The 12,842-nt window shown below is 43.7% G+C and overlaps 1 protein-coding gene across 3 annotated transcripts in view; it reads right to left on the bottom strand.

Annotated features, from left to right (window-relative positions):
* dpysl3 (dihydropyrimidinase like 3) overlaps positions 1 to 12,842 on the bottom strand; it is a 38,646-nt gene that overhangs the window by 10,236 nt on the left and 15,568 nt on the right. For all 3 annotated transcript variants that reach the window (XM_034606559.1, XM_034606560.1, XM_034606561.1), the window contains exons 2-11: positions 12,480 to 12,568; positions 10,465 to 10,649; positions 8,612 to 8,776; positions 8,104 to 8,165; positions 7,206 to 7,286; positions 5,820 to 5,888; positions 4,210 to 4,330; positions 2,815 to 2,971; positions 1,948 to 2,089; positions 674 to 844 (exon numbers count right to left, since the gene is read on the bottom strand). In XM_034606559.1, coding sequence (XP_034462450.1) covers positions 674 to 844; positions 1,948 to 2,089; positions 2,815 to 2,971; positions 4,210 to 4,330; positions 5,820 to 5,888; positions 7,206 to 7,286; positions 8,104 to 8,165; positions 8,612 to 8,776; positions 10,465 to 10,649; positions 12,480 to 12,568 — 1,242 coding nt within the window. The remainder of the gene's footprint in view (positions 1 to 673; positions 845 to 1,947; positions 2,090 to 2,814; positions 2,972 to 4,209; positions 4,331 to 5,819; positions 5,889 to 7,205; positions 7,287 to 8,103; positions 8,166 to 8,611; positions 8,777 to 10,464; positions 10,650 to 12,479; positions 12,569 to 12,842) is intronic.

Here is a 12,842-nt window from a genome sequence, read left to right as displayed (position 1 = left end):
AAACAGCACATCGATTCCCCTGGAGGTTCATTTGTCAGAGTGTACAGGGCGTTGTGGAAAATGTTTGCAGTGTTTTCTTGTATTTTGGATAAACCGTTGTGTTTCATCAATCCATATTTTTTTTTGGTATTTAGTGAGGATCAACTTGACGAGCGCTGGTCATGTGGCGAGTGCAGCGTGATTCGCATTAGTCGCGAACATCCACAGAGACTTAATTTCCGCTGAGAGGAGCAGTGAGCTTTTTTGGAAAAGGCTCAAAAATAATGTTCTCTCTCTCTCTCTCTCTCTCTCTCTCTTTCTCTCTCTCTCTCTCTCTCTCACAGATGTTACTGTTATCTCATATCTCATATTGTGCCTTAATCCATCCTCTTTTGACAGAATTTAATCTCCTCCCGCTCGTATGATTTAGTCAGTCACATGTTATCCGTGCAAAATGCTGCTTTGACACCGCTATCAGGATTTCTGTATCAATAACAGCCACCACATTGTTCACCTGAAACAAAAACCTCAATGTCATTCTGTTTTCGGCCGCTCTGAACCATGTTAGACTGATGGAGAACGTCAATAATTTGAAGTGTTAAAGAAGAGGAGGAGGACAGAAGAAGTGCCGTAAATTGAGAGGTGTATTCCGACTGAAACAAATCCTCAGACAAACTCTGAACTGTGCACTCACCGAGTTGTGTGTCTTGGCAGTGATGGTGCTGATGGAGTCCGTGTCCCAGATGACCAGGTCGGCGTCAGAGCTCACGGCGATCCGGCCCTTCCGGGGGTACAGGTTGAGGATCTTAGCTGCGTTGGTGCTGGTCACTGCCACGAACATGTTCTCGTCCATCTTACCTGAAGTCTGGGTGGGAAAAAAAGGGAAAGAATACATTTTTCAAAAAGATCTGCAGTACTTCTTTCATCTTACATGCATGTTGATGTTTCGTCTAAATATAGCCCAGACAGATTAGTCATTACCTCGGCCAAGGAGGTTCTGCTATTATACACAAGGAATACACAAAAATTATAAGACGGATTCCTACGAAACTTCAGGGAAAAACCCATTAGATGTTGGAGCAACATTCCTGATCTTCATCATTAAGAAACAGGGCGTTTTTTAAACATTTCTGTGAATTCCTCAAGAAATAACAGAGATCTGGAGGAAAAAAAACAGGAATGTTTAGTGTTCAGATATCTAAGAGTGTGTGTATTTTGATGCAGCATATTTGAAGTTAGGAGGCCTTGGCGGAGGTATGCGCTCTCTGAATGCCATTCTACTGTGAATATATCATATCCAGCAGTAGCTGGATTCATAACATTCTCATGACCATCCATGGGGATATAGCTACCATGGATCTGTGCGAAATTAAAAGAACAGATCTGAACAGCGCCTCAAAAGGCTGCATTCAGTCCAAGTTCAGTGAGAGTGTCGATTTTGTGTGTTCACAGCCCAAAGGAAATTGATTTAGTTTAACTTTCTAAAAGCCCGGCAGTCCACAGCTGTCTGAAGCGACGTGCTTCCAGTCGGTGAGCAGTGCACTAATGCAGTGACGACTACAGAGCAAGAAGGAGAACAAGAGAGAGTAGTGTGTTGGATCCAAGTGCTGCAGAGAGGAAGGAGAGAGGGAGGAGGGAGGGAGAGTGATAGCTGAGCGATGAGGGAAAAATACTGATCTTACGTGATCATAGTAAAAAGACGAGAGAACAAGAGCGTCCCTATTAAAAAAGAAAGAAACCGCAGAGATGAAAAAGATGTGGATTTTTACAACTGCAGCTAAAAGCTTGAAGAGGAAAAGAGAAAAAAAAAATGATGATTATTTGCGTAGAGAGCAAGCGAAGGAAGACGAAAAACAATGTGAGCTTCTTCTTGTTTGTTTGCTTTTTGTTCTTCTTCTTCTTCTTTTCCTCCCGTGTTTTTAAAACTTGGAGAAAGAAGAACAAGAAGCCTCTGAGTGCTCTCCTCACCACAGCTTTGTCCCAGATGAGGGCCATTCGCTCCTCCACTCCGTTGACACCCTCTGGGATCTGAGTGAAGTCATCCTTGCCGATGGCCTTCTGGGCCACGCTGAACGTACAGTGAGCGCTGCCAGTCACACTCAGGTCGCCGCTGGCAGACGAGGAAACAGAGAGAACACAGAGTTACGTTGAAAATTTGCGATCGGGAACGGTGATGTTTGTTTACTTGAGGCACAGCAACACAGGACAAGGACTGGGAGTAATTGAAACGCACGCCTGGTGCCAGAGTTTGTCCTTCCAGCACAAACCGTTACTAATGTTTCCTGTTTCCATTCGACGGTCTAACTCACTTAACGGTCCCCCTGTTGTGTAACAACTGCTGAGTTATCATAGCGTAGTTTTTTTCTTATTAAAGCAAAGTATTTTCTAATTCTTCTGTCATACATGACCTCTGTATGTACAGGTAACAGAACATGTAAACATATAAACAAACAGTGACAAACTCCAATACTTTTTCATATTAGAAAACTAAACCACAGATCCCTAACCCTAACCTAAATTCACGAGATCTGTATTTTAATCTTCATAAAAATTGCACACCCCCATGTATGAGCGCCCGGAACATGACAGATTGTTTTTTATCAAAAACCATAAATTATTCTTTGAATCAAATCAAAATCAAATTGGTGAGATTGTCAATTCTTCAGCTAATGTCAATATGTGGATCACATTGTAAGCAGTATGTAGTGTGGATAGGAATTAACATGTGAGGCAGTTGCAGTTACTATATGCTGCGTAATCATGCTTTCATTTTGTTATGTTGTCTTTGCACAACCTTCACACTCTGAGCGGTATTACTGTGGTTGTGACACGTACCTTGACAGCAGTGTGTTCAGATAGTCTGGAGTGGTGGGATCGGGGCTGAGAGGGGGGGATGTTACAAAAGAAGCTGCCTTGGCCCAGTTCTTGCTCCAGTAATGCGTCCCGTCAGTCCCCAGGCTGGCTGTGATTGGCTCCCCAAACACAACATTTCCTGGAAAAAGAAACGATGGCAAAAATCCGCGTGGGTATCAAATGTTGAGTGTGTCAAATTGATTTATTTGAGAGATCCTTGGCACCTTTGAAAACACGAGTCGCATCGACGCTGATTAATTTGTCGGCAGTTTAATCTGGCTAAAAGCTTCGGTAATTCAGCTGAGTGTTTGCAGGTGAGGAACTCTGCCTAATCTGCCCAAAGCCAAACATCACCCTTGGCAATGTGCAAATTTCACTTTGGCTCATTTGTAGCTGAGCCTTTATTTCCAATGCACGGCCGAGCAGAGTTTGATTCATGTCACTAACACTTCTTCATGTTCTCTCTCACACCTCAATGTTCCATGATCCAAACAAAGGTGAAAAGCCTCTAAAGGCACCTGATGGGCGTATATAAAATCACGGAAATGTCCTTTGGACGTCAGCACTCTTCCTTTTCGAACTTTTTCCTGGACTGTACATTTCATAATCCATAACGGCCAGTGGAGCCTCTTGGTTCACCTGTGACAGCTGAACCACAGAAAACACTGACCAAGCTGAATATACATCTGATAATAGAAAAGCATCCGTTTTCATTATGTCAAGCAGAGTCAAGAGCTGAGGACGCCTGCAAACCGTCCACATCTGTACCTCAGGGGAGACAGTAACATCCTATTATCAGGGCATAGGTGCAGGGAAGGTATTTCAAAGTTATAATGTGCAGAACAGTTCGAATTTCTACAATTCAGATCTGATGTAGTGTTGCACTTTGACCCTCCTAGACCAACAAGCAGATTTGCATTGATTTAAGTCACCAAAATAAAGCTGAATGAGAAATACATGTAAAAAATATCATAAGATGGACTCAACATAATTTTTTTGTCATATTTTAGTGAGAAACGCGTATATTGAAGGCTTTTCGTAGTACAAAGATGGCCATTACTGCAATACTTCTCTTTTTTTATACGCTATGTACTACAGCACTGCAATGTCAACAAAAGAAAGATGCTGATACAGGGATGGAACAACTTAAAAAATCTGTCATGGATAAAATGTGTTCCTGTTAATCCAAATCCCTTTTTTTTTATTAATCCGCTGTTGGTGATGCTCTTATTCACTTGTTATTCACTACTATTATGTAACTGTCATGTAAAATACACATGAACCCGTTGTTTATTATCATAAAACACATCATTACGTATGCAGTAACATTTCATAACTTGATGGTAGCTGGATATAATAAATAATGTACATCTTTACCTTTTTTGCGGGCCTGTGAGATGATGTCAGCGGCGCTCTTGCTCATGACCCGGGTCACGTACAGAGGACAGTTGGTCTGGCTGGCGATGGTGATGGCGCGAAACACCGCCTCTGCCTCCAGCTACAGAAGAGACGGGACATTGTGGTTGGACTTTCTCAAATAAACTTAAACTTAAATTTTGATCCCAAACGATGAGTGAAAGCTTATCATTTAAACATCATAAGGTTTAGGTGGTTAAAGAGACAGAGACTACTGCCCCTCACCTAATATTGTATTAACTTATTGAGATAATATTATTATAACCTACACTCGGTCTCTGCTGTGACGATGTACTACACACATACACTAATAACCTGCAATAGTAAAAATCCAGCGCTCTGAGACACGGAAAAGGGGCAAAAATTATCGTCTCCAACCGGGTGTCGTGTTTTAAACGGCAGAACTCGCTTTACAAACGTGGGGAGGGCCGACAGTTTCACAGGCTGGGATTCACATGCACTAACATGCATAGACCCACATGCACCAACACCAACATGCGGCGGGAGGGAGGGGGACTTCATTCTCTTCTCGGGATGACATTACTCCACTATAGCTTTACATGGAAGTAAGTTGGGGGCTGATATTTTCTAGGTTTAAAATCTTGTGTTTAAAATGTATTAAATTGTATGTAAAACTAATTATAAAATAATGTTTACAATGAACATATTTTTTTCATTTTGTTGGTCAGTCACAAATGTTTATATTGTGTAATCTGAATAACTTTCCGCCCAGATGAGCGTAGTGGTGGGATTTATGACTAATGCATAATTAGAAGATGGTTTCGCATGACGGAGCCTGAGTTATGGTTTCAGTCCGACCCTGCTGTTTCCTTCATGTCTCTTGTAGTTTGCGAGGTGACGCAGACTACACTGATTATCGTGCACCGGACATTGATAAAAACGCTAATCCGACTTTGCCTCTGCTCAATTAAATTATATCTCCAAGCTTTTGATTCTTAACACTCAACGGAAGTGCGTGACACGGCTACACTGGTGGGACAGCATCACCCTGCTGCACGGCCGAGTGGAAAATCTCAGTCGAGCCAAAGGCAGACGGGAGCGCATGGCTTTCATTTTGCCTTTTGTTGAAGGAACATTAGCGGCAACAGTTTGCGGGAACCGAAGAATTTTCACCCAACGTCTCTAAACGAGCCTGAAACCAAATGTTTGTAAGGAGAAAAATGTGCGTATGAAGAGTCTGACAGCATCTTCACGGACAGTGGGTGTACGTGAGGCCACAATTACATCTTGTTAGTGTCTTGAGATTAAAATCTGATGATTTGAAAGAGTTGGAGCCAAATGGCAGCACATATACCGGCATGAGAAACTACCAAGATGTTCAGACACATGGAAATACACAATATTATAATGCCAACTAAGGCTATCTTAAATAGATATATTTAAACTGTTCTGTCATTTAATATATTCACTGTATCGGTATATGCAGTGAGTGTGTGTGTGTGTGTGTGTGTGTGTGTGTGTGTGTGTGTGTGTGTGTGTGTGTGTGTGTGTGTGTGTGTGTGTGTGTGTGTCTGTGTGTCTGTGTGTCTGTGTGTCTGTGTGTGTTGTACCTCTTCCGGTCTGCTCAGCACGTGTCCCTCTGGTCCAGTGATACCCATCTGCAGCATGCGAGCTTGCTCCTGTTGAACAAACAGGGGGAAAAAGTGAGCCGAAGAATTTCTTGAAGTGGTTTGAATGCTCAGGCTGATCTGTCTCGTTTTGTGTCCACTCTAAAAGCATATTCTGTTTCTGCATCTCTCTGGTTGTGTAATGGATGTTAGCAGCAGCTTTATCATGTGGATCAGGCCACACACAGACGACTGTGGGAACCCACAGGCTGTTCTACATCTAATGTGCCTCCCAAACATTCTGCCTGTAAGTGATTGTTGTAGAGACACTTAGCATCCATGATGTCACCATGGCTGCTTTATTAGGACGTGCTTCCCTAAAAAAAAAAGTTGTTTTGAGCAATTAAGGAAAGTTACAGGCTTTATTCTCATAAAGGGGCCAAATATATCAAATAAATCAACAAATACACTTTATATCAGACTGGATAGAGGATGAAGTTGTTCTTCTTCTACTACTTCCACTGAGTGGTTAGATGTGTGCAGGCCAGAAGTGAAACCTCGTAAAAATCTGTGGTCCAAAAACATTAAAGGCATAATATCACTCAGAGAAATCTGAAGTCACTGATGTGAAAGCTTCAATTGATGGGATACAGGTTCGGAAAAAATATTAATAACGTATTAATTAATGCCATGAAGAAAAAAAAGTGCAATGTTACTAATGTGCAATGGCTTTTAGTCATAGTTTTCCTCAATCATGCATCTAGAGACCATTTATTGTCACTCAGTTACAACATGTCCTCTGAATCACACTCAGGTCTAAACAAAGGCCCCTCTATCTCAGGAGCTCTGTGGTTAAATCTGGTCAGAACATCATCTACGGGCTTAGACGTTTTTGATCTTAAACTTGATGGAAATCAGACTTCGGTCTCCAAGGCTGGAGAAGACAGCTGCGCTTTGCAAAGAATCTGATCCAACACACACACACACACACACACACAGTGACAGAATCCAGACATGCTCTGGAGCGCTGACTAACACCAACCCTCTCAATCCACCAACTTTTTACGGTTAATTCACCTTCATCTGTCCACAATACGGCACGGCCTTGTATAAACTACACCCACACATTACTGTCCAACACAAAACACATTCTCTCCCTCACCAGCGAGCGTGTGTTTAGTCTGCCGGTGGTGAGATGCGATAAGGTCGGGACCAGACAGGTGGACTGACACTGAAATAAACTAAAATAAATCTCACTAAAGCAAAACAGATCGCAGATTTGGACCCGAGACAAGTGATTAAAAGCAAACGAGGCAGTGGAGAGAGGAGGAGGAGGAGGAGGAGGAGGAAAAGAAGTAGACATGTGTGAGAGGCGTATCCGTTGGTTACCTCAGCAATGATCTCGCCATTTTCCGCGTGGACCTGAGCGATGCCGCCCCTCTCCGCCAAGAAGGTGAAGACCTCGTAGAGCTGGTGGAGAAAACACATTAACAGTAGTGAAATTAAAGTTAACATTTGTCATCTGATCCAAATGTTTACACAAGGATGAGACACTCCTTTTTTTAAAACGGAGGGGTCGCCCATGAGCCACAATTTACAGGAACCTGATAATTAACATGATGCCTGTCCACTGCGACACGCTGCAATTATCTTGTGTGGTCTCCTGAGACGGTTAAAGTCATGTGGGATGAGCTGCAGTTGTTGTTATGCTGCCGCGCCGAGCTGCATGACATCAGTTTTTTTCAAGCTGGACTATTTCAGTTGCCTCATGGGCTCCTCTGACCAACGGAATTAGCCACAGCTGCATGAGAAACAGGAAGAAACCGGGCCTCACGGCGTCTGGACGTACACTCTGTGTTTTACAGGCACCACACAGAGTTACAGTATGTACTCACAACACATCATCTGCTATAGGTTACATAAGGACGGAGGTGTTTCAGGAGAGAAAGAAAGAAGTTTCATGCTTTGCTGGAACTATAATTCAATTTAGAAATGGTGTTTTACGGTGAATTCCAACTGTGGGTCATAGTTTACTCTCCAAACTGTTGCCATGTTTTTTCTGCCTTTATGACCCTTATGCAACATGGCATGACCAATCCAGTTTCACAGCCAGTCGGCCAGGATTCATTGTATTGATTTTTATTTGTTAGACAATAAACTCTACATTTCACACCAAGTGAAACCAAGAGAAACCGAGAGAATCTATGTTGGCAGTGCAGTCACACAACTCACTGAACCACACAGGTTGTGTTAGTGCAAGTTGGGCAAACTAAATGTTAAAGTGTACCTCGCTGTTGGTCATCTGGTAGTAGTCCTTGTAAGCCATGTAGACCTGGAACGAGTTCACACCTGTGGAAACACAAGGATTCAACATAAATGAGAAAAGGTGAAAGGTCAGAGGTGAAATCCCATCTTGGAAAAATCTCATCTGACTATGATCTCTTCTCTCTTTCCTCATCTTTTGAATGAGTTGTATTTTGTATCACTAAGTGGATCAAATTTAAAGAGACAGGAGCTAATACCAAGCATTTCAGACAGAGGCTGAAAAGAGGAGCTGCAGCAATGAACACAATAGGCTATGTCCCCCTTTAAGTTTATATTAATTTTCATACATGTCTGTGAGATACTAATTTAACTGTTTCAACAACTGTGACGACATTTCAGAAATCAACAACAAGAGGGAAGGAATTAGCTTTATTGTTGGCTTGGTTTTGAATACAATCCTTATTTTTCAACTTTCTCAAATGAGAAGTTAAATTGAAACTTGTAAATCTAAACACGCCATCGCAGCCTACCCTTCTCCTTGATGAGGGTGTCTAACTCCTGCTTCACGCTGTCGTTCCAGTGGGTGACGTCCACATGGAGGGAGTAGTCGCAGCAGGACTTCTCGTCGGCCCACTGCCTCCACTGGTCGTAGGCCTGCATCAGGCTGCTGCCGGGCTCCGGGATCACGTGGTCCACTGGAGGAGAGAGGACAAAGGGATGAGAGAGGGTTTTTTTCAGGAGAGGAGGATGAGTGAGAGGGACACAAAGAGGGGAGACGGCAGGTGACGTGAAATGAATAGACGGACAGAGAGGCGACAGAAATTAGGAGCGGGGGGGTCGGAATAGTCACACGTAGGAAGACGAGGACAAGGTGATGTCAGGATTTGTCTGCTCGTGCTCCCATACCCCCCCCCCCCCCCTCTATTGTTGATCTTGCATAACAAGCTGTCTGTCTGGTGTTCCTGCAGAGCTCAGCCCGCAGCGACCCACAGTGTCAGATGTCACATTACATTTCGAACATCTTTGTCTCGGTGTGTCTCCCTTGAACTCTCCGGGGACACTTCTATCGGGGGGTATTTTTGTGGAGTTTTTACACCGTTACATAACCATCGTCATTTTTATAGATTACAGCTTGACACTAAAGGGGATTGGGGGATATTGGATAATGTGTGTGCTTAAAACTCAGTGGAATATAAAAACATAACATTTCTAGAAGCATTAAGCTGAAACTTCAGTTACAATAGTCCTATAAAAGTAAAAAATCCTAGATAATTGACTGAATTTATGACCTCCACCAAGGACATTATGGCTTTGTCTGGGTTTGTTCGCTTGATTGTTAACAGGATTATACAGAAACTACTCAACTGATTTCCATGAAATTTTGTGGAAGAGTGCAGCTTGACCGAAGGACGACCCCATTAAACTTTGGTGTGGATCCGGATCAGGGCTTTTATGGATCTTGAACAAAACCCTGGCATGTTTATAAGGAGTGATATCTATGATTGTGTGAAATTCTGGTGAATTTAAATGTGGTTTCTTACATGGATGTATGTGCTCCACTGTGTGCCACTCTTGTGTATATTTTAGAAACAAATGTTTGTCAGATCAATCTTCTAAGTCGGCTTTCAAAATGATCCGTGCACAAAGTAAATCCTCCTCGTGCACAACAGTATCACAGTGCACAGAATATCCGGCTCCATCTTACTCAGCTGTAATACAATGGAGCCTCCTGCTGCTTCGCCACCTGACTGGCTGCTTTATCTCATTAAAGACGACCCGATCTGCTTATCTAGTCTTTGCACGTTAATAGGATAGAGCTGGAGAATGGCGGCCACCAAACAAAGCAATTGTTGTTTACCACGCCAACCAAATGAACCGGTGTTTGTGTTCACTTCTTCTTGCACCAGCGCGCAGACACAACATCATCTGGCGCTGGAGGAAGACCAAGAATGGAGCGGACTGACAGTAGCGCGCCTGTTGGTGACTGCGTCTGCATGAGCACAGAACCACAGTGGCAGATAAGCAACAGAGCAGCAGCAAGCTCCAAAGAAGTTAATGGTGCTAATGAGACTCTGGTATATACCAGCTGTTGGCTGTGATGGCGTCTGGTCTCATGCATAAAACTCACACTGTACGCAGACGTGCATGAGGACACACACTGGTGCTCTATTTCTATGGGATTAGTGTTTCACTCCATGGCCCCCCCTCCCCTCCCCAATGCTATCCCCCTTACACTTAGTCTTTTGTACGCTCCTCTTTTGGAGAGCTGCCCAAACACAGAATTCCCATTCCCTTTTTCCTCTGTTGGGGTCTCTCTCTACACTCCCTACCCCCACCCCCGGCCCTCTGGTTACTCAAACGCCCCTTCGCTGCAGAACCTCACCGATCATGGTCGTGCCCCCGGCAAGCGCGGCCTTCGATCCCTGAGTGAAGTCATCCACGGTGGTGGTTCCGCGGTACGGCATCTGAAAGTGGGTGTGGATGTCAATGCCGCCCGGGATCACCATCTTGCCCTGGGCCTCGATGGTCTTCACACCACCGGGCACGATCAGGTTGTCTCCGATCTGCCTGTTGAGGGCGGAGGATGTTGTCAGAATTGTATGATAATACTTTCACACAGCTTTTATTCCTACTTTTACTATGCAATGACAATCAAATGATATTGTTACATTTTGAAATAAACAAGCATTAACAGTGGGTTTTTTCCTACTGTTCCAGCCCAACATTTGCCAATAGGAGTTTCTAAAGCAAAAACAGGTTTTAGAACGACCCCAAAACAAAGTCAGCCAACCTCGAAGCAGCACATTGTAACCATGTCAACACATCAACATCTCAGCGCTGATAAAAAACAACAAGAAAAAACCCTGGTGTTGTTCAGAGTTTATAGAGGAGACAGTCCAGACAGAGGGGCAGGCCAAGGCAGTCATCTGGGTGTTTATTATGCAACACCAGCCTTCCAGTGGGTGCCTTTCTCTGAGCTGCCCCTCAGCCGGGCAGCGGGGACAAAGGGTTTATAATTGGAGAATCGAGTGGGAACAGTACGGGGGGGGAGGGCAGGGAGAGTGGGGGTGAGGACTGACTGATTCAGGAGAAAGGAAACTCGGCCTCTTCTGGCAGAGACAGAATTTGGGTCCAGTGTGGCTGTTCATCACTATTAACTAGAACCTCACTGTGTTGTAGGAACATTTTATTGTTCATTTTGACAAATGGTTGGAGCTGGTTGGTCCACCTTGACTATTGGTGGAAACATGGTGGTGCAGTGGCTACTGCTGTCTCGTTTCAATGTTCGCTCCATTTCTATGGGGATTCTGGTTTCCTCCCACAGCCCAAAGATGCAGGTTAGGTTAACTGGAGACTCTAAATTTCCTGTAGATGTGAATGTGAGGATGAATGTTGTTGTCAGCCCGGTGATGGACTGGCGACCTGTACAGGGTTTACCCCGTCATTCACCCAATAAGAGCAGGGATTGGCTCCAGCCACCTCACGACCCCCATGGATGGAAGACTATTGGTTAAAATGATACTTTACCTGCAACCTCTGATATTTGAGCAGAGTCTGTTTATAAGGATGGACGATGTGATGGCTCCCTAAAGGTGAAACCGAAACATCTCAATCTCCACCTGGTGGCCGGCTGCAGTATAGATCATTAATCCCACCTCCTCCATGTTAATGAATGAGCCAAACTAAAAAGGCAAAGCTCATGTTAAATAAAATGTCCCCCTGTCATTCAAGTTGCTAAATTGGATTTTATTTCGTTATTTGATTTTATAAAACGTGCGTAAACTGACTTGGGATTGGACCTCGCTACTGTGGCTCCACCCTCTGACCTACAGAGTTCGTATTGTTTATGGATTGATTCCTGGATAGTGGGAGAATTTGGAAACATGCCTCCATCTTTATATATAATCTATGTAATAGAGAACCATGACCATATACAGATATTTCCAGGAAAACTAATTTCTGCATTTACTTTCTGTCACAGATTGAGATTATGTCTGTTAAACTGACAAAGCCGGGGGAGGCTCGTGCCCCTTGTGATGTCACACATGTCCCAAATCTCCAAGACAGTGATTGCATGTGAAGTCAAAACGGAAATAAAATCTGAAAATAAAAAAGGGGAATTTCCCTCTGACATTTACACAAACTCATCTGGACAATCCATTGGATGGATTGAACAACCTGTAACATATTGTGCATGTCAAGAAGAATTATATTCCTCTAATAGCTGCAGCAGCCATCTGTGTTCTCGTAAGAACGATGCTGTTTAACGTGAAGGAGTTTTGGAACATATGAGAAACAAGTTAACTTGACTAAAGGACAGTAAACGGATGATTTGTCTGAGCTGAGGAATGAGAGCAAATGGGGATAGAGCAGAAATGAGGGCAGTGGACGACTTACTTAATGACGCCATCCTCCATGTAGATGTCGGCATGGAAGGACTGGTCATCGTTCACGATCCTCCCGCCTTTGATCAGAAGCCGGTCGCTCTGCAGAGAGAATGATGGGGGGGGGGGGGGGGGAGAAGAGACAGAAGAGTTCAATCGAATGTTCTTGCAACAAAGACCCAGTTTTGGCTGGCATCATCTCCCAGGAGGAATATCTGCCAGATCGTTCCGGTTCTATATTTGGAATTGAACAATGCTTCACTATTTCTCCGTTGTTAAATATTATCCTTCCTTTTCCCCACACAGAGGAGACGGACAATGTCTCATTCATTCATTCACCCAGAGATGGAAAGAGACAGGGCATGTTTGTCGCTGT

The sequence above is a fragment of the Hippoglossus hippoglossus genome, chromosome 14 (assembly GCF_009819705.1).
Source record: "Hippoglossus hippoglossus isolate fHipHip1 chromosome 14, fHipHip1.pri, whole genome shotgun sequence".
Taxonomy (NCBI): Eukaryota; Metazoa; Chordata; class Actinopteri; order Pleuronectiformes; family Pleuronectidae; genus Hippoglossus; species Hippoglossus hippoglossus.
Note: the sequence above shows the minus strand (reverse complement) of the source record. Positions and strands in the feature narration are given on the sequence as shown.